The 23588-nt window shown below is 32.2% G+C and overlaps 1 protein-coding gene across 11 annotated transcripts in view; it reads right to left on the reverse strand.

Moving 5' to 3' along the window:
• Positions 1 to 23588, reverse strand: part of LOC115212426 (sorbin and SH3 domain-containing protein 1) — a 504251-nt gene that overhangs the window by 239524 nt on the left and 241139 nt on the right. For 8 of the 11 annotated variants that reach the window (XM_036503384.1, XM_029781337.2, XM_029781342.2 and 5 more), the window contains 4 exons: positions 22144 to 22209; positions 9585 to 9778; positions 3763 to 3838; positions 117 to 164 (listed from right to left, as the gene is read on the reverse strand). In XM_036503384.1, coding sequence (XP_036359277.1) covers positions 117 to 164; positions 3763 to 3838; positions 9585 to 9778; positions 22144 to 22209 — 384 coding nt within the window. The remainder of the gene's footprint in view (positions 1 to 116; positions 165 to 3762; positions 3839 to 9584; positions 9779 to 22143; positions 22210 to 23588) is intronic. The other 3 variants (XM_029781341.2, XM_029781339.2, XM_029781340.2) reach the window with 2 other exon arrangements.

Consider the following 23588-nt stretch of genomic DNA (forward strand, 5'->3'; position numbering starts at 1 on the left):
TGTAATATTAGATGCTATGGGATATCAGACAATGGATGCATACAATATATTGTAGGTATATTCAGCATGTGCAACAAAATACAAGCAAGTGTATATAACAAAGCTCAAGTATGCACCTGCTTCACGAAGGATTGAGTCAACGAGATCATTGATCCCAAGAACATCTGAAAGTAAAATTTAATGTAAAGAACATTTACAATATCATGAATAAATACACAGAAAAATATTGTCACTTCAAGTACATCATAAAAGAACCAAAAGATTAAAAATAATATTGATACTTTCATTAAATATTTTCAATAACATAATTAGTTTTACATTATACACAAATATGCATACACAAAGACATTTTATTGATGCCTTCTTTTTATTTATAATGAAATGAATGATAAAGATTATGGGATAATGAAGGTTTTGGTGTAAATATTGGTAAAATATTTTAATTTGTGTAGCATACACACAAAAAAAACCCAACAGTATGACAAAATTCATTAAGAATTACAAAATTATAGCCTTTTTTTAAAGTATGAAATCATTACAAATTATGTTTAAAGAGGAATATAGATTACCAAAGTGGCTAGTGATTAACAAATAAGATTAATGGTGTACTCTGAAAAGTTGTAAGGAAAGAAAATATATTCCTTTCAAAGTTATTAATAGAAAGACTAAATACGTAAATATAAAAATAAATCTGAAAGAAAACAACTATAAAAGAACATAGACTATTTAGAGGATAAAACAACATCCTGCACATGCTTCTGCTCAGTTAACCATCATGAAAGACAAATCTTTGAAAATAATTTCAAAGAGACACAGATGGTTATCTTTACCATAGTTATCCTAAATGGTTTCTATTAAATACTGTATTCTAGTTTATTCAAATGTTTTCATAATGCCAAAGTTATTTATCACAGCAAGAAGAAATAATAAAATATTAATAATAGAACATTAATTCAGAATGAATGACATTCTTTCAAAATAGACACAATTAAACCATAATAAATTAGAGATTAAAAAATGACTGAAAATGAAAAAATTGGAACCAGTAACATTATAATCTATAAGAGAATGTAAAACAGCAAGGTTAAAAGCATTGAATTGAAGTATCATTACATTGTTTATTTATTTGCAAATTTAAACACTCTGATTTGATATTTTCAGAAATGCTATGTACTTCGCCCCCCCCCCATCTTTATTTTTTTCTTACAAAGATCCACTAACTTAAACCAATGGGTGATATGTGTAAGCTGCATATTTCAAAGTGTCATTTAGGAAATTAAAACAGTGAAAATAAAAAGTGGATTTCTTCTCTTTCTATTAAACAAAATATGAGATATTCCTTATGTGTCTTATATCAAAGACTAAGATATCAAAGACTAAGTATTACACATATACACCAAGTCAGAAAGGTAATGCTATACAACCACTGGCCTCTGGCCTTTTATTGAACTATATCTTCTCTCTCTCTCTGTTGTTAATACAACTATCTCTGATTATCTAAACTTAGCAATTTCACATATGCCCTACCTAAATCCATTTGATGTATCTGATTCTTTTCCATGATCCTCAGTGTTTATCACATCTACATCTATTAAATATTTTCCATTCCCCCTTCTACAAAACAGTACTCCTGAAGCACTCTTTTCTAGTCCACATTCCATTTTCAACCACATGCATACAATTCAAGTGCAATATCTACTACATTAGCCTCTCTTGTTTATTTTGTTCTCAATGAGATAAAAAGTGAGAGAGAGAGAGAGAGAGAGCAAGAGAGAAGGAGGCTAACAAACCTGAGTACTGTACACCATCTCCAGACTAAGATAACCCAAAATATATAAATGAAAATTAAATCAGAAAAGTGCTGAATTCAAAACAGCAACTGTATTTGAAAAAGGAAAATCCAAGATATAAGAAATAGTATCTCTAATAAATAATTCTGTTAACTCTTCAGAGATTTTGAAAAGCTAACAAAACAGCAACCAAAACAACTAATCTTAGAATTACTGAAATGTTGGCCTTCGCTTCAATTCCAATGCAAGTAATCTACTGTGCTTTTCAACAGAGCAATTACACTTTGTAAGTTCAACAGACTATTAGGAATAATTGTCATGGTTATCTTTTTTGTTTCTTTTTTTTTTTTTTATTGATGAATGAAAATATCAGCCTGAAAAATAGGGGATTAATTTAGTTTTTTCATGCTGCTGAATGTAAAGATAATTCTTAACTGTTGTTAGACAACAATATGCAAATTAGCTGACCAACTTATGAGTTAAGGAGCATTTTCTATACAGTTAAAAGCTATTATTCTCTTGATAAAAACGTTAAACGGAACTTAATGAGTTTGAAACTAGTTTTAAAGATAAAACTAGTTTTACAGATAAGAATGTAATTTTGCTGTGATATTGGTGTTTTTGTGGGTGGTGAAGAGTTTGAAGGAAATTCAAAATAGCTTCTATATATTTAGGCTTCTATTGGTCAACTTGGGTTAAATAGTATTAATGTTATCATGGTGATACCAGTTATTTGTTCAGATAGGATGTTAGCAGAACACTGGTACCACTTTGATGGTGGACTGTATCATACTATATTCAGCAACATCAGTTCCTAGTATTGGACATCACACAAGGTAAGGCAAGAGGTTGGTGCGAGTCAGTAACTCAGTCACCATTCAGTGGATTTGAACACGTTAGCAGCAGCAGTCTTTATGTAGGAGTAACCATTTTGATGGAATACATTTGAAGTTGCATGACCAGCATGGGTGAGCAGTCTATATGGACAGCAGGGATTAAATACCCCGTTTGTGTGAGTTCATTAGCTGGACCTAGGTTGGTATATCTGGGTTGTCAACAGCTAGAGGCTTGAAGTTCATACTTCTAGTGGCACCAATAAAATAATTCATCATTCTTTCTATTGATGAACACTGTGGGTTGGTGTAGTATGTATAGTTTCTTGAGAAAGCAGGGTTGCCAATTACAAGCTCTAGGTGAGTAATGAGAGGCTCTATAAAGGATACTTCACTTGATGTTAGGGGAAGTCATTTTATGATCACAGAGTCTCTAGAAAATGCAGGACAGGGAGATGGAATTTTTCCCTTATTTCTCCACCTGAAGGGGTGCATATGTTGTGTATACTTTCCCTTAAAGTCATTGACTGTCATATCCATGTAGTAATTTGTGATGTGAGGATGGTTCTAGAGATAGGATCCTCCCAGTGGGCAGTTGATAGGATATTGTTAGATTGTAGGTTAGAGGCCGTGTAGGTGTGGGTTTGCATGAACCTAAAAATAATGAAAATTACTGGTACCACCATAATAGCATTACTACCAAATGACCTGACCAATAGAAACTTAAACACCAAGGCATCTTGAATTTCCTTCAAATCCTCTATTGATGGGATGGGTGCATAGAACATGAGCCCAAAAGTCATGCGGAGCTAAGTCATACTGCTATCAAGTACATGTAACTCCAAGTATGTTGAAAGAGCCTTCCTTTGAATTGTTCACTCATGTGTGTGTGTGTGTGTGTGTGTGTGTGAAGTATATTAGTTACTGTGGTCTGTGTAAAGGTTTTATCATTCTTCCACTTTAATATTATAGAAGCTGAATAAGTGAATTGTTTAAAGAGAGCCTCATGATTTATGAAAGGGGTTAGCTTTAAATAATCTATTAGAATGCAAAGAAGTTAAATTTATTTCCAGTTTTAATTTGGACATAAATACAAATTTCTTCACAATAAATTGTAGATAAAATAATTTTTGACTGACCATCACGTTTCTCTCCTCTGTGGAGTGTTTTATACATTTGTTTGTACCAGTCATGTTGATTTTCCTCATCAATATTCTGGAAAAAAAAAATCAAATAGATTTAAACATTAGCGTCAACAATAACATATTAGCAATTGATAAGCAAACATGCAAACAATAACTAAAAACTCAAAGAAACTAAAATGCAGGATATCATAAATCTATCTTTGTTTTCTTGCTGAAATTTTAATCTATTCAATTTCAAGTTTTTAAATTTTAAGAGTTTTGTTCATCATTCATCACCTTCATTTTTGTTATAATTTAGCATCCGCTTTTTCATGCTGACCCGAGTCATGTAGCTCTACTGATTAGCAAATTGCCACTCAATTTTTTACTGTGTAGTTTGTGTATGTGAATTAACATCCTGAATCTAACTTCACTTTTTTCACAGTCTTTGATCTTCCTCTGATTTTTTAATGTCCATCCACCTTTGATGCAAGCTAACATACATATTTAAATGATGACACATCTCATTCTCTCACAGCCTCTGCAGATCTTCTACATTCAATACACATGATGATAACTGTGCAACACTGCATTTCACATGCATGCTTCATGCAGCCTCCTATTCGTACAGAGACAGAAATAGTTGTTTGCAAAGAGATTACATCTTCCTGAACTTCTTCCACTCTTTTCTTACTGAAGTTGTATACTTTCAGTATAGGTACCCTTATTAGTTATACCACCAGAATAACAAACTATTATTTCTAACAACCTCTCTAAGTTGGTCATGAATTTCATTTAATAGCTGTTCCAACACCAAACAACACCTGTGCATCTTTCACTAGCTCAATAGCTAGTCCTGACTGCAATGTTGAATTTATGTCTAAATGATAGCTGTTTGAAATGGTTGTTATACAGAGCATGCGTTTTTTAAGAATTGTAGTTCATGAAGAATGACAAAAATATATTTTAACCCAATAACATTGGTTGACATAAATTTACATTTGTTGTGTACTCACTTCGTCATCTGATTCGAAATGAGTACACAGCGATTGTAAATATATGCAGCCCTATCTGCTGTGGTTTTGTATGTGTTTGTGTACCTGTTGATATAAATATCCACTATCACTCACAGAATCGATAATAGAGGCCACCATGCAAATTTCAAGGAATCTAATAGGTTTATTTGAATCTTCATGTATTTATTTCCAACTCAGTTCAAGACTTCATCACCATAATAGTATAAAAACAGCAGTTTTGGCAGTTACACCACTATTTCCACTATGACCGCCTATCAAATTCGTACACATTCAGCAAATTCTTCTGGTGCTTCATGGAATTTACAGTTGAATCCAGCTATGCCAGTTTCATTGAATTTATAGTCCTTGCAGTGATGACAGTTTACATAAATAAACAGTGCAAGCTTTAAAGCAGTTGACGTTAATATATGCCAAACCATTGTCATGTGCTAATTGCTGATCTTGGCTGAGATGATTACCATCAGTGCAACATAGTTGCCTAATAAAAACCCATTGTCATAGGGTTAAAAATAGATAAGTAAAACCTCTGCATTTCTAAAATTTTCACTTTGAAGAATTATCAAACATTGATTGCATTTATAAAAACATCAAATAAATTTAACAGGTCCTTTTGAAGTGATAAATGTCCAATAACACTTATTGGATCATCTAGGAACAATTGCAGATTTCTTGTAGAAAAGGCAATATTAAAGAAGATTAAGAAAATGAAAACTCCCCTCCCCAGAATAATAGATCAATTCAACATGTAACCACTGAGATTAGAACTTAAAAACAAGGGGACTAATGCCCATTAAGGAACTTCCCTAAGAAATTATCTTCTAATGTAATGGATATCTGATTTGGTCAAAATGCATTAAAAAAGGCTGCTACTGGATTAGAAGTGATTACAAATATTTAAAAATCTACACACTGCTCTACTGAATAGAGTAAATGTAACAAGTTTTATATGGCTAATAACAGTTACCTACCATATATAACTAAAGAACATAAGACTCATTACTAAAGTCACTTAAACACCTACCAGAATACAGACAAATAAAAATATTGGGAATTACTTTTGGAAGGATGTATCCTAATGAAATTTTTAAAACCATAAATTAATGGAAAAAAATAAGGCATGCTTATCATTTATGCATATGTAACAAAAAAAAAAAAAAATTTGATTCACCCATCTACCAAAACCAAAATTTAATGAGTTTGAGCCACTCACCCAATGAGTATTTCTGTGCCAAATTTGGTGAAAATCCATTCAGCCTTTTCCCAGTAATTTTGCAAACACACAGATGAGTGACTGCAATATCCTGCTTTTGCTTACATGCACATGGTAACAATTGCAAAAAGCTTAATACTACACCTTGCCCCTCATTGCAACATACAAAGTAATACTTTCAGTACTATTTACAGTTGGTGTTTTACCATCAATTTTGTGTTTCAAACTTTTTCATTACTCTTCTGTGCTGAGCTTTGCAAAGGATAAAATGTGAGTTAAGTGAAATAGCTCAGGGAAATAAAATCAAGTACTAGACTTGAGAAAATTATGGAGTACAACTATTCTAAATGCAAGCCTTTAAGGTGATCTAACCAAAATTAACATTAAAAAGAGCACGAAATGAGAGAATGCTGATGATGATGTTGACTCTCATCAATTTAAAACTATCTCTAAGGATTAAGTTACTAGTATTTCAGGTTAGAAGATAAAGCCATTCACTACTGTCAAAGTTGAACCAATCTGCTCTGCATGATTATCTGACCTTAATTTAAAGACAGAAAGCTCTCTGACAAAACATGGACAAAGTCTTGTCAAAATATTCTTGATTACCAATTTAGTGCAATCTAATATTGGATGATATCTGTTTTACCTTGCCAACTATAGCAACAACAGCCTTGGCTTGTTGTAACAAATGAAATGAGAGTTGGTTGTTGCTTAATGATAACAACAACAACTAATATGACAGAAGGCAAATTGATAGATAACTGGAGTTACAAATCAGAACAATATAATACTAATAAACAAAATAAAGACATGTGGCATGTATAAAAAAGGTTAAGCCTGCAGTTAACCAAGTCTATAACTGTTTTTGATTCCATAGATTAAAGCCACTTACACTTCATTCTTCTCATCTATAAATGATGTGGCCATCAATATCATGATTACTGTTACTAATTAAGATGACAGACATAACTGATAGAGTAGCAGACTAAGCTAAATGCTTTACATTATCTACTAGCTAAATATACTTTGCCTAAACTGAGCCAATGACAGAATTTCAATATGATTGTGAACCTATTACAAATAGCAGCCAAACCTCCCTCAGATCATTTCCATCTAACTTTAGCATTGAGGATTAACCCTTTAGCATTTAAACCATCCATATCCAGCCAGCATATTCTACCTATTTTATGTTCAAACTGACTAGATCAGGCCTCTCGCTCTTATCCTACAACATCATTCTAAAAATAAATGGTCATATCCTCAAAATTTCAAGATCATGTGTGATTAATTCAAAACAATGTGAATAAATAAGTATTACACTTGATAGAGTAATGTGAATACTAAAGGGTTAATGGAGAAAAGCCTAAAAATGAACCATGTCAAAAAGCAACATTGAGGATGTGAATATTTGTTTGGAATCCCCAGCATCTTTTGACCAGCCAGTGCATGGATCACAACACACACTTATCTTGACCTGTTCTTGCCACAGAGAGACAAACAATTGTGACTTCTTGAAAGAGTGTTATTAGTAACTTGTAAAAGTCAGCAATGCTTAGAAAAAGGGAGAAGAATCATCTGGAAGTAGCCTTCAGGGTTACATACACTCACACCTTCAAAAAAATACTTGGCATATAGGGTTGACTAACTATGAAGGTAGTCATGATTGTATGCAACTGACAAGTGGATGGGGTGGGTGGGAAAAAGACAATATATCTGAAAAAAATCAGATGGCCAAGACAATTTTTTTTTTATCGTGGATGTAAGGGAACCTGGACTAAAAACCAACTTATTTCTTCATGAGTCCAGAAGAGATGAAAAGCACAGCAGAGACCATTGAAATTTGAACATAGAATGCAGAAGAGCAAAATTAAATAACAGTACAGTATTTTAAATAGTCATACATAAAATTCTAAAAATTCAAGCACTCATGAACCAAACAATCTAGTTAAGTAGTAGTTTTATAGTTAAATACTAAGTTTCATAGTAAATACCAATTTCTTAGCTAAATACCAGGTTTTGTTAGATAACTACTGAGATTATTAGCAGAATACCAAGTTGAAGTTTGTTAGATATGTACTGAGATTATTGGCTGAATAGCTAAGTACAGAGTGTGATAACTAAGTACTGGATTTAATAGCTAAGTACCATGTTTCATAGTAAAACACTGAATTTCATACTTAATACCAAATTTCTTAGTTATTTTGATAGCTAACTTACTTAACAAAGTACCAAATTTGCATATTACATCTGATAGATAAATTCTGAGTTAGACTTTATTAGTTAAGTATCAAGTCTGTTTATCCATAGACTGTTGACAAGGTAAACAAGAAATGAGTAAGTCGATATAGTACTGGAATACTAATAACAGAAATATAGATATCAAGTTCAATGCATACAAGTATTTTCTTTTATATTTGAGTAAGATGACAGAGTTGATAAGAATGAGAGTTGATGATTTTGTAGAAGCAAGTAGCTAAACACTAAAGTTAATTTTTCAACCTGTCACAAGTTATTTGCTATGCCCATAACTAAAACAATTAACCTTTTTGCCACTGTTCACTTAGCTGTAAACAGATGATGCCATAGTGAGGTCATCATACAACTAATGATTTTTTTCACTGAGTCAGGAAGGTATGCTGGTAAGAATTGTTAGAACGTGAAACAAATTGTTTTGCAATATTTTGTTATAGCCTTTCACATTTTAAATTCAGATCATATATGAAGATGTAAACTTAGCCTTTAAGTCTGTCAGGACTGATAAAATTTAAGTACTAGTCAAATTCTAGGATCAATTTCTATTACCATAAAAGATACTAGATTGATGTTAAGGACAAAGGCAAAGATACTTTGCAATGCTGAAGTGAAGGGAAATGTTTCTTCCTGCTAAGTCATTCAGTCTCATTGCCCTTTGATGGATAATTTTAAGTAAAAGTCAAGCAGCTGATTATATTCATTACATTTGTTTCAATATAAATTGCATCTTAATTTGTAACTTTTTTTTAAAAAATACTTTAACCCTTTCGTTACCAACCCGGCTGAAACCGGCTCTGGCTCTGAGTACAAAAGTCTTGTTTTCATAAGTTTTGAATTAAAATCTTCCACCAAACCTTAGTCACAATTTATGTTCCTAACTCTAGCTGAATGATAACTAAGTTATTTTACTAAATTCTTTGTTATATTTAAAGTAATCGAAAGAAACACAGAGCATCTCAAAATAAATACAGTAATGAAAGGGTTAATCAGGAGAAAATGCAACACTTATGATGCTGCCTTTTTTAGAGGATCCATGTCTGGTGGGAATGGACAAAATTATCTTTAGATGAAAGACCTAGTCCAAATGCTTGCAGCAGACTAAACACCTCTAAAAGCATCCAAGAGCCAGGTGGTAGGCTTAAACTAGGCAATGGAAAAAACCCCCAAAAAACAGACATACATTTCTAAAAAGACATGTTGTTAATATAATGAGCTCTAGCATATACCTGGTACTTAATTTTAGGTATTCTCTGAAGATGAAAATGTACTGAGAAAACTAACATGCATTTTATAGGTTGGTTGTATTTTTTAATTAAAAAAAAAATTTAACTCACCATACGAAATGCTAATGGAATTCCCTGATTGTCTAGAGGACCAATGCCCTCATATTTCTTCTTCTGTTCAATAACTTTCTTTTTAGAGGTTTTTTCTTCAACGGGAACACCATAATAATCATCAGTGTGTTTTAAACCATCTTCAATTGTTTCTTTTGTACCTAAATACATAGCACCTTTAGGAATTTCTCCAGCTAGAAAAACAAGAAGCAAAAAACAAAAGTTTTTATTTAATAGCAACTCAAAACAAGAGTATCTATTATATATATGTATATACACATAAGAGTGTATTTAATTGATCAAATGTTCACAATAAGTGAAGCCTTAGCTACATTTGGTCAGCAGGTGGATCCTTAGTGCTAGTTGGTAAGCTTGGTTTCCACTGGTCAAGTCAGATCGCACAATGAAAATTATTGTAGATTGCTAGCTTGAATTACTGCAAGACACTATTTGAACATTAGGTATTACTAGGATGTAGAGGAAGCAAATCTATCAAGATTTACTTTCATTTGAAAGGGGGTTAAATCTTCAATTGTTCCTGAGTGTTTTTCTTGAGTCAGTTGAACCTGGTCTGAGAGAAATCCTCATCTATAACAGTAAGGGGAGATGACTTCAGAGTGCCTATTAAAAATACTGAAGGCTGCTTCAGGATATGCAGTTTCTCAGAGAAGCACGACCTCCACTAATGGTGTAGGAAGGGACTATGTCAGAAATTTTATAAGTATAGTGGATCAGTCACACATTTGGTCTCTAAAGCTTCCAAATGAAATACGACAGGGAAGTGGAGTTTTGACCCTGTAAGTAGACCTGAAGAAGTGCAGATGTTAATAAAACCATCCCTAAAAGTCATTGCTGGTAATCCATGTAATATTTCTTTGATTATCATCTGATGGAATGAGTAGTGATCTATATACCACAGCTTTGGAAAGACAGAATCCCCTTCAGTATGCAGGTAGCTCAAATTCAAGAATTGCAGGTGGGATGCTAAGGTAAGGGCAGAGTTGATGTATTCTTTCAGGTGTAGTATATAATGCTGAAAGTGATATTATCTAGGAAAGAGAGAGAGAGAGCAATAAAGAGAGACAGAGAAAATAATTAATTCAATACAGTGCCACATAAAATATCAACCAAATCTACTGCAAACCATGTCCTGCCATTTAAAAAAAAATTATACATTAGATAACATAATCCAGAGAACAATATTCCTGACAAAAAAAAAAAGATGAGGTAGTCATGACTGGAACAATTTTTTTTATCATAGGTCTGCTCAATAAAGGACAATTTGAAAGTTAAGCAACAACAACAATCTACCAAGAGGCCAGCGATTCATATTCTGCTACCTGTATCACTCTGCATCTGTGTTTAAGAAACATAACTCTCAATAGTCAAATCTTTTTTTGTTGCCATAGATCACTCCTAGAAGCAATGGCAACATTTAGAAAAATGGTGTGTTTTGTTCACTTGCAGTGCTGAATTTAACTTTGCCCATGGGAATATGTTTCCTTCTTTTGAGATAAGGAAAGTACAGGGTTTAGGTGAAACATCCATCATTGTAAAAAAATACAAAATGTTGCAAAACCTGAAGAAGCAAAAGCTGTGCATTGTTGATGAGCTTCAAATCAACTCTGACATCCAACAAGCCTTTAATCAAACTGTTATTGAAAGGGTATGCAGGACTACAGTAGGTCATGTATCATTTTCTTATTCAAAACAGAGTTTGATTTGAGGGATGTTTAACTACTATTTCTAAAAGGTTGAGCAACCACATAGAGGTTCTCTCCATGGCTCAAAGATGTTTATGTAAAAACTATATGTGAATAAAAACACTGGGCGGAGATGTGAACAAATCAGAACACACACACACATAAAATATATTAACAATTATTTATCCAAAGACAGCAAGCTAACAGAACCAGTAGCATACCTTGCAAAATGCTTAGTTCAAATTCCACTAAGGTCAACTCTGCCTTTCATCCTTTCAGTGTCAATAAAACTGACCAGTTGACCATTGGGGTTGATGTAATTAACTTACCCCTCCCTTGAAATTGCTGGCATTGTGCCAAAATTTTAAACCAATATTTATTTATCCTATGCACAGATAAGAATAAACAAAATTAGCTACTTGATTCTTTGAGATAACAAGTATTTATCAATGAGTGATCAATCACATTAACCTTTTCCCAATAGTTAGGTGACCTAAAGCAATATGGAATAGTGTTCTAAATTCGTATACATCTAAACTGATACAGAAAATCTGAATTCCTCTATATCACATAGTTCATCTAATACCATCTACATGATGCTATTTTACTTTCTGTCTCATACACACATGCTACGCTTACATAATACTATATACACTTTAATCAATAATACTTTGCTTGAGGAAGGAATGAAAAATGACAATAGCAACAACATCAGCAATAATAATAATAGACAATGTTTTTTAAAAACTACAAAATAAATATACATAATATAAAAAAAAAAACAATCGGAAAGAAAAGCACATGGTGGAAATAAAACAAAAGCTTCCATGTCACCAAGCTAAGCAAACAGCAGATAAAAAACAGCATCCAAATCAGGCAGTTGATGATAAGAATGGCTACAAAGCAAAAGATATAAAAAAAAATAACTGAGTACTAAGTATTATTAACAATTGTTTACCTTTCTTTTACTGTTAATACCAATGAAAAAATGTTTTAAAAGTAACTTTGGAGAAAAAAATTATTATATTTAATTACGTCCTTTTTTTTTCTTTTTATGATGTTTGGTATTACTGAGTCAATGAAGACTGGGTCTTTGCTAGTGCTGCATGCCTAATAAAGTGAGCCAAGTTCTCTTTTCTGTCCCAGGTTAGTTCATTATGACTAATACCATTTTATGAAGATTTTAAGTATTAATTATTTCTTTATTTGATTCATAGGTTTATATCTCATGATGAATACTGAATGAAGCAAAGCACCTTGTTAAGTTGGACATGAGTGTATATAGTAATATTTGTAAATGGAGTGTAATTGTCCTGCTATGCAAAGTAAATGACCATTAATCATAATATAGTGATTAAATTAGCAAAGTTAAAAGAATAGCTGAATTCATTCCACAATTATTTTCTTAACAACAGTTTTTTTTTTAAAGTTATGAACAATTTACATTTATCAAGTTCATGTACACTCAAACATGGAAAGATTTTTGCTATAACTGTCTTGGAAGACAATGTGTGAGAAAACACACCAATCTGTAAACTGTGTCCTTTCATGACAATTAGCAGTATAACATAAATCATAGGGCTTAAAATTTTAACACACACCACACACACACACACACATTACACCTGTACTGATCCTCACATATATTTCTACATACATACTTATACATATAGCTACACAATTATCCTATTTTAAGTGTGTTGATATTTAGCTCAAGCCTACCTTGACTGAGCAGGTCTATGATCAAAATACATTTCAGTAATGATTTTATTTCTTTTTTCTTTCTTTTGAGAATTATACTATCCAGTTTGACGTTCCATTTTTAAAAAGGTGTGATTTGGAGAATATTTAGCTGCTCCTAGCAAGATTTAAGAAAGGTATTGGGCTTTCTTCTTTGTTCAACTTTATGGGTGTTTATTTGTGTAATATTATTTTAAATTTTGTTGTTTGCATTGTATAGTAATATTTTGTTTTGATTACACATGTAGGAAAGAATGCAATTCTTATAATTATAATTATCATTTACCAAGTCACATAATCATGTCACTCCTCAAATCTCAACAACTTACAGAATATTTTAAGCCATCAAGAAAAGCAACCACATCTCTGGGGACACATTGGACAAAATAGTTCTAGTTTCATATGCCTTAAGAAGAAAGGGCTCAATCAGAGCTCATCTGGGGCATAGCAACAACTTAGAAGATTTTTGCAGAGTATCAGCTGACAGATTCTGCATTTCTACTTTGCAGTTCTAATATCAATTCTAATTTCAATCTTAATGTTTCATCATCTAAATCAAATAATACTTGTGCTGTTGTTCTAAATTATTACAATATATATAACTTACATTTACATGCTACACGTTATTAGATATCTAGTAATTTTTTGCAACCTTTCCGGAAGATGGAAATGTTAGTAAAACTGCCCAATAAGAATACAGATGAAGCACTTGTGTTAAACAATATTTATTGTAATTAATTATGAGAAGACAGGAGCCAGTGAGCTGTCAGAATGTTTAGCAGTATTTCTTCCAATTCTTTATATTCTGAGTTCAAATTCTGATGAGAGTGATTTTGCCTTTCATCCTTCTGGGGTTGATAAAATAAGTACCAGCAGAGCACTAGGGTCAATGTAATTGATTTACTCTTCCCCTAAAATCACAGACTTGTGCAAAAATTAGAAAATTATTGGGAAATAGAATTGATAAAGTGCTTTACTAGTAATATACCAGGAGTTAGCTGATAATACTTTTCCCCTAACTATATTTTTCCTTACAAACTCAGAGCTTTAAACAATTGAAACTAATTTTCCTTGTTTTTCTTTTTGTTTTGTTTATAACATTATGTGTTATTATACACTATACACATAATTTGTATTAAATTTTATCAGATAAAATAAATTCTTTGCCTAAAATTAATATATTATCAAAGAAATTCTTTTAAACAATTTCCTTTAAATATTATAATTAATCTTACTTTTCAATGTACATGTCCAAAATCAGTTATCTTTTCCAAGTACATCTCCAAAATCAAAGTTATCTTTTCTACAAACTCATTCAGTTTTATCTTTTTGCAAATCATGGTAGTTGAACTTCAAAGTTGGATTGAATTTGTTGTATATAAGGTAAAATAAACCATTTAATAATTTTTAAGATGCAGTGATTTTAGTAGTGATAGTGCTGAACAAGAAACATGAATTCAGTGCTTTTGTATAACTTAGCTGGAAACGAGTGCCTTTTATTATTTAATGGATGGGCTTTTAGCACTAACTAGAGTATTGAGTGGTAAAATAACTGAATGCAACAAGTTTGAAAAATGCTTCAATTTGCAGAATTCCCCAACCCATAACCAAAGAAAAAAAATGTAAAATATCTAATTCCAGTAATAAACAACAGAAGTATAATGAATGGAATGAAAGACACAGCAAAAATGTTTAATACATTCAATAACAGTAACTCACAACAATTTTTTTAATAAATACAACAGGATGACAAGAGGGAATCAAATAAGAAAATGTCAATAACGTTAGATATAATAAACACCAATATGACAGAAAAAGTAACAACAAGTCCACTGTAGGAACTTGAACTACAAATCTGTCATTTGCTGTGACTGCATTATCAATTATACTACATAGTATCAGCTGTTCTATCTCCTGAAAATAAATATTATAAATTGTTTCTGATATATTAACTATTTTATTTCATAGCCAAACAATGTTAGCAGAATATGCTATTCCACTATGCTTAATACAGTATGATGTCATAGTTGGAGACCAATGATTATAACAAGAAATAACAGCTAAAACCAAATTATTGAGTACATGATTTTCTTGCATCAGTTGTAGTGTGCAAGAGAGACGTTTGCGCTGGTATGGTCATGTGGTGAGAATGGATGAAGATAGTTGTGTGAAAAAGTGCCACACCCTAGCAGTTAAGGGAACCTGTGGAAGAGGTAGACCCAGGAAAACCTGGGACGAGGTGGTGAAGCATGACCTTCAAACATTAGGGCTCACCGAGGAAATGACTAGTGACCGAAACCTTTGGAAATATGCTGTGTGTGAGAAGACCCGGCAGGACAAGTGAGACCATAACCCGTGGCCTCTACCTGGGATGTAGCCAGTCCACTTATGCATACCTTTCCTTCTTGGGACACAAAACTCTACCTGTGAAGACCTGTTGAGGCAAGTGAAAATCCAAATCCAAATCAAAATCGATCAAAATCATTGGAAATTATAGTTGTGATACCAGAGCCGGTGACATGTACAAGAACCATCTGAACGTGGCCGTTGCCAGCACCGCCCCGACTGGCCTCCGTGCCGGTGGCATGTAAAAAGCACCATCCGATCGTGGCCATTGCCAGCTCTGTCTGGCTTCCATGCCGGTGGCACATAAAAAGCACCATCTGATCGTGGCCATTGCCTCCGTGCCGGTGGCATGTAAAAAGCACCATCCGATCATGGCCATTGCCAGCTCTGTCTGGCTTCCGTGCCGGTGGCACATAAAAAGCACCATCTGATCGTGGCCATTGCCAGCCTCGTCTGGCACCTGCGCCAGTGGCATGTAAAAACCACCCACTACACTCACGGAGTGGTTGGCATTAGGAAGGGCATCCAGCTGTAGAAACACTGCCAGATCAGACTGGGCCTGGTGCAGCCTTCTGACTTCCCAGACCCCAGTTGAACCGTCCAACCTATGTTAGCATGGAAAGCGGACGTTAAACGATGATGATGATGATTTAAAATCAGTGAGTCAGTGTGTTGTTCTTTTCTGTCTCAAACTGGTGCTTATAATGTCTAATATATATCATTTAAAATCTTAGTAATTGATTTTTTTAAAACAATATCAATTTTAAAAAACAGTATGCAATCATGCATGGTTTTTTATTGAGGGTAGGGATATCACATCTGGTAAAAACAAACAGGAATAAAATAATGGGTTATGGACAAAGGTAAGTGTTGGTTTGACCCTGGAATGGAACAGTTGATAAAAATGAAAAAGTGCAAAGGATTCATCATACTTTATATGATGGGACCTTTCAAATAGAAGTGCTTCTTCCTATTGAACATAAACAGATATCTGCTCTTGCAAAAATAACTGAAAGCTATTGTAGCTTTGGTTCTACAAGTTAGCTGGCAGAATTCAGATAAGACTACAGTGGAAGAATTCTGACAAAAACTGGTTTTCAAGTAGACATTTCATAAAAGAGTAAAATGATCTCACACTGTAGATGTCTCGAGTTAAAACTAATCCAATTAGTTTTAGATGGTGCATATTACAATTACTTGATTGAAAAGAAAGTGTCATTCATATAAAAACAATATTGCCATGAGCAATACATATTTTTGAAAATGCAGACAAAAACCTGACAGATAAGGATTATAAAGAGCCATTCAAATGATTAACAATAAACAACAGTTTGGTAGAGCTACTGTGGAGGCACAGAGAAGAATACATTCTTCAATTGTCCAAGTAAAATTGTCAGAAATGGAAGAAACATGTAAACATGAAGATACTATAACGAAGGAGATAAAAGGTAAATGATATTTAGAGACCAGGTCTTAAAATATTCAAGCTAGTCATAGTTGGGAGCTGAAAAGTGAGGTTAATTGAAGCATGACTTGTAAATTTAAAGTAAATATCATGAAATTAAATATACATATTTTTTAAATAATAACAATCATAGATAAATGAAAAATTTAAAAGGAGATTGGAAGAAAGCAGATAGACATGTATGAATAACTGAGTATGTTTCAATGTGTGTATGTATTCAGAGAGAGACATGCATACATACATACATACATACATACATACATATATATGAATATGCATACATACATACATATGTATATGCATACATACATACATATATATGCATACATACATACATATATATGCATACATACATACATATATATATATATGTATATATATATATATATACATACACACACACATGCATACATACATATATATAAATATATGCATATAGATACACACATATATATCTATCTATATATATATATATAGTGTGTGTGTGTGTGTGTGTGTCATATGCATGATAAGTAAATATTATTTCACAATGTACTAAAGATGACTACATTAGTAATATATGTCTACAAGATTCTAATGTATTAGAAATGTAGAACTAAAAGATGACTATTATTGCATGAAAAGTATTGCACTATGAAAAAAAGAGACTACTTAGAATGATAGTGGCTAAAATACACACTATTACTGCCATAGAAAAGTGGAAATTAAAGAACTAATGAGTTAGAAACACTATATAAGAAATATAGACTATTGCAGTAGAAATAGAATACTAAGAGAGTATCTACTTGATACTAAAAGAGACCATTCCAATCAGAACATGACACAATGAGAGACAAATATGATAAAGCATATATGAGATAATTGATGATTTGATACACATAGGTTTTTGTTGATTACTAAATAGGATTTATGATACACAGCATGTATCAGAAATCTAAGATAAAATCAAGTAACAGTTGGATTACTTAATTTTATCTTAGATTTTTAATACATTCAGAGTGATATTTTAAACAGATATAAATACACCTTGTTATTCTCTTTACATATAGAAAAATAAAGGAGATGGCCCTGTTATACATCAGAGTTCACATTCCATTCATCAGACAACTGCCTTCTCATTCTTCTGTCCCTGAGGGGTGTGTGTGTTTTGTTAAAATGCTCTTAAACTATGTGGTATTCATTGTATATATATGTTATACTTGGGAATGGGAATTTTTTGCCAATTAAACAATGCACTATTTATTTGATCTTCACTCTAGGTTTATTATTATTTTGGGACAAAATGGAATAGGCAGAACAAGAGGAGACACATGGGACAGAAGAGGTCACAGAATGTGTGATGAAAGAACTTTGCTGGACAAATAAACTAATAGATAATAATAAAACTAAAGTGATGATCAAGTAAATAGTGCATGTGATTAATTGGCAAAAGATGACCATCCCCAAGTATAACAATACATGCTTCAATATGCATTCATATTAAGAATCTTGCAAAATAGAATACATAAACATGTGTGTGTGTGTGTGTGTGACATTTTTATATATATATATTATATATATACACATATACATACATACATATATACATACACACACACACACACACACACATATATATATATGAAATTTTATACATAGGAACATATATATATATATGAAATTTTATATATATACACATATATATATATATATATTATATATTATCTGCTGCATATATATATGTGAAATTTTATATATATATATACATATAAATATGAAATTTTATATATATACATACATAAGTGAATGAAACATTCATGAGTAAGGTGAAATATCATTTAAATTACAAAATATTCGTAAGTTCATAATGCTTCTTATGACAAAAATTCATAAGGATTTGCAAACATTTAAAGAAATTTCTTTTCTACCATGTTGGTAATTAACAAGCATCAAATACTGACTCATTTATAACACTATATTCAATGCATATATGACAATATTTCAGCATAGACACTGTACTCAACCAATGATAGAAAGGAATATGATAAGTATTTTAATTTTTGTAGCTCCCTTCCTTGAAGAGTTCAAATATGTTGGTATAGAATGAATTCCTTATTATTAAGTGCTTGTTTGTTTTAATAATCATCTCACAGGTGCTCCAGGATGTATCATCAATGACAATTTTGGGATTTCAATGGTTTTAGGTTTTCAAAATCAGACTCCCTTGCCCAGTAGACCCAATAGCAGCAAATCATTGGTCTGCCCACTTTATCCAAAGCCACCTAGTGGTTTTCTCTGCAGCTTCAGAGATGGAATTTGTCACCCTCCTCTTTGCTGGCCCAGTCAGAGCTTTGCAGAATGAATGCCCTACAAAACCTTGACAGCCCACTGCTACTGTTTGCAATGTGTCTGCAAGCCCTGATTTCTGCACTGCGCTACTAGGTCCTGGTATTTGGTAAGCTTCCTCTATGTTTCATATTATAGCAATAGAAATAAATCTGATAGGAATTGGTTTTATTTATTTACATATTTTCTATTTCCAGAAAATTTACCCACAAAAGAGATATCCTTCAAGCGGTTATGTTTGAGTGCCTATGAGGTGAAATAGAATGTTGCAAGTAACACACTCCCTTGTGAGTACATCATCATTAATGTCATTTTAATAGCTACTTTCAAATATCTACATGGGTTAGGTGAGACTTCACTAAGACAGATGTTTCTACAGCTCAATGCTCTTCCTATTGCCAACTCTCACCTGTTTCCAAGTAAAGCAATATATCTCCACAGTCTATTGATCAATGAACAGCTTAAACATACTTTCATGGAGGACTACAAATGACACAATTTATATAAATGACAGTTTTCATCTACCAAATTTCATTTTAGTAAACCCATAGCAACAGGAAGAGCATCCAGCCATAAAAATATTGCTCCCGAAATAAGTTTTTGTTCCAACCCATGCTAGCAAGGGAAAATGTGTGTGTGTATGTGTGTGTATGAGTAAAACATATGCACACACATACCACAAAACATTTCAAAATTCTTTGTGGAGTATATAATTTATATTTTTGGTGGTGGATACCTGTCACCAATAAAAACATCATTATTATTATTTGTATAAATTCAGTGAAAAACAACTTTTGCATAAAAAGTCAAAAATAAAGCAAAAGACAAAAAACAGTATAAACAATCTCTTATTATAAAAGGCATAATTAATAAATTTCATAAATGCCTTTGGCAAAGTAGCATTGAGCAAGCAAAAACAAAAATATAAAGCCAAAAATTACTATTTTCTACAATTGTTTCATATCTGAAATCTCAACAAGGTATTCAACTAAACATACAAGCCAATGAGGGAGCCTCTACATGGTCTATCGACCTGCTAGAAATAGCTACAATGCCTTTGGTCTGCTCAGTCAGGGATAATCTGAGGCTAAACAACAACTAAACATATGATTAACTCTTCCAATGCCACTCCACCTAATTCTATGTAACTAATCTGAATAAAACCACTTGTGTTACAGTGTTGTCTTAATTTTCAGTGGTTGATGAAATAAATACTAGTTTAGCAATTAAATAAACTGATTCACTGACCCCCAAATTTATAACATATAGCAAAGTATCATGGGTCAATTTAATCAACTGTGCCATCCTCCTATAAATTTGTGGCCTTGTACCTATCTTAAAAATTATCATCATCATAATTATTATTATTATTATTATTATTATTATTATTATGGTAGTGAACTAGCAGACCCAATAGCACATCAGACAAAATGCTCAGAAGCATTTCTTCAAGCTCTTTATATTCTGAATTCAAATGCTGCCAAGGTTGATTTTGCTTTTCATCTTTTCAGAATCAATAAAGTAAGTACCAACTGAGTACTGGAGTTGATGCAACCAACTAGCCCCTTCCCCCAAAATTTCAGGCCTTGTGCCTACAATAGAAAGGATTATTATTATCATTATGGAAGGTAGTGGAATGGCAAGAATGATAGGCTGCCAAACAAAATATTTTCCAGTCCCTAGTTTCCTTTTAAGCTCTGATTTAAAATATTAAAAAAGCCAGCAGTCAGAACTATCACAAATCACAACCTACTGTCTTATAACTGGAAGAATGTATTGGATAATGTGAACCTGGATATAAAAAATAAGACCATTCATGACAAGAAAGACTTTAATTGTGGAATTTCTCATTCAGTGGTGAGCTGGGGTTAAACAACAACTACATTTTGTTGTTTAGCCCTGAGCAGATATAATTAAAAGCATTACAGCCATGACCATCTTATCTTTTTGTATATCAGTGATGACATTGTCCAATGCATCCTTCCTCTTTTCCTTTTTAGAATACAGTAGGGTATGATACGAAGCAGATTTGGTTGTTATTTTTAGCAGGTTGAATGACTAAGAATAGGTTCCCTTGTCAATATCATTGGTACTAAAAGATGCCAGCATAGCTGAGTTGTTTAGAAGTTCACATTGCAACCATTTGGTTCCAAGTTCAATTCCATTGTGCAGCACTTTGAGCAAATTTTGTTGACTTCTGCAAAAACCTTTCATGTGTGTGGTCTTGTCTGTACTTATTTTTATACATGGAAAGGTGTAAACCAATATTGCATCTCTTTTTGTCAAAGGTTACTTAACTATTTAATAAAAGAAGTTGTTAATATAAGTACCAGACTGTAATAAGCACTGGAGTCAATGTAAATGACTAAAAATCCTTGAAGATGGTGCCCCATCATGGCTGTAGGATAATAACTAAAACCAGTAAAAGAATATTTGTAGTGTTTATACTCATATTTTACATGTCATATTTTGATTATCAATCAATGACAAACAGAATATTAACAACAAGATAAAACTATATTCCAGATTCAGCCAGTGTTTGCTTAAACAAATTGCATAGAAAACAATTTATATCATGAATGACAATTAAACCAATTTATTTCAGGCCTTTCAATTTTATTTTCTCATAAAATATCGTCACTCATTTGTAGAAGGTCCCAACCAATTGATCTGACTGGTAGCACACAACTAGTTCTTATTAATTTTTTTTATAAAAAAGTGTGAGCTATCTAATTAGTAATTGGTGTTCAGATAGTTAATTGTCATAAAAGGATTTCCTTTAGACATGTAAAAAAGAATATGATACACATTTATGATAAATAAAAATATTTTTTTATAAAGGTCCCATCATATATATATATATTAGTAGCAGCAACATCCAATTTGAAACTGATAAAAAAAAAAACATTACAAGGGTTAATTGGCAGTGCAGAACATAACTCATGTCAATTATTAGGTGAAGCTAAACATGAGTCCTTACCCTCAGAAACCATCACAGTTGATCCTACCACACTAGGTTTGCCCACAGGTGGTAGATTAGATTCATCTGAAAAACCATACATGCATAAAAAAAAGGAAGGGGTGAAATGAAAATAAAACACAAGAACCAAAGAGAAAAAGAAGAAAAATTAAATTCATAAATATATTAATAAATAAAATGAATAAATGTATAAAATTTAAAGAAAAAAAGACAGAGAAAAAAACAAAAAAGAAATGACAGCAAAGATATTTTAACTTTCAGAATGTTTTCTTTGAAAATATAATGAAAATCTGTTTTGGAATTAATATGATTTATTCAAAATTGAAGTTAATCTATAATATTATTTTTTTAAATTGTATAACAGATATTTAGAGTTATATTTTAAAAGTCAAATACACTGATATTAGTTTGAAACAGAATATATCTGATTCTTAAACAATTAATAGGTTAGCAAGAATTATGTAGACTGAGTAATTGTTACAGGGGGTGAACAAAAAAGAAGAAAAGAAAAGAGAATGGTTAGGAAAAGATAGATGAGAAAGAGAAGGTAAATGATATTAAAGAGAAAGAGAAAAGGAAGGATATATATGAAGAAATGAAGGCATTGAAAAGACAAAGAAATCAAAAGAAAAAGATAGGGAAGAAAATAATGAAAAGATCAGGTTAAAAGATAATAGAAAAAAGAAGACATGAAGAAAGTACAATAAAAGAGAGATAAAAACTAATAAGACTAATAAAAAGAAAATGGGAAAGAAAAAAAAAAGAATTAGGAAAACAGTCAGTTGGTTGGAGAAATAGAACCTGATCCTGGAACAGTCCACTTATATTAAAGGATATTAATATATATTATTCCTAGTAACCAACTGATAAATACAGTCAGCAAATAAGGTTGGCTATAAAAAATCTACAGGTAAGGATTTTAATCCTGGTTGCTATATAAACATACATAAGCATATATGTACACATGCACTCACACACAAGGTGTGTATATGCATGTGTATGTGTAATTTTTGTAATTGCCAGCCTGGAGATGAAATGAATGAGGAAATAGTGAAGCTAAGGTCTTTTTTTTCTAGCTATTTATCTATCTATTTATCAACAAATTATTATTTACAGTCCAATGAATACAAATTCCCCAAGATTACTAACTGGGACGTAAACAAATTTAAGCAAAAATGTTTATGGTATACTCAAAAAAACCTATTTCTTCCCTGGATATCCTCACCCACCTAACTACTGTCAAACCCAAACTGAATAATTTAGTTATGCCTCCTTCACTTAAATGCTTGTTCTCTCTCATCATTTCCATGAAGCACCATGGGGACATCATCACTCCCAGGCTGCCTCTATAAAACTCCCTACCATACCAAATAGTACTATGGAGACATTGCTACTCTAAGGCTGGCTAGCTTTAGAAAACTAAAATAGTCATTATGAACTTCTTG

The sequence above is a fragment of the Octopus sinensis genome, linkage group LG5 (assembly GCF_006345805.1).
Source record: "Octopus sinensis linkage group LG5, ASM634580v1, whole genome shotgun sequence".
In the NCBI taxonomy this organism is placed as follows: Eukaryota; Metazoa; Mollusca; class Cephalopoda; order Octopoda; family Octopodidae; genus Octopus; species Octopus sinensis.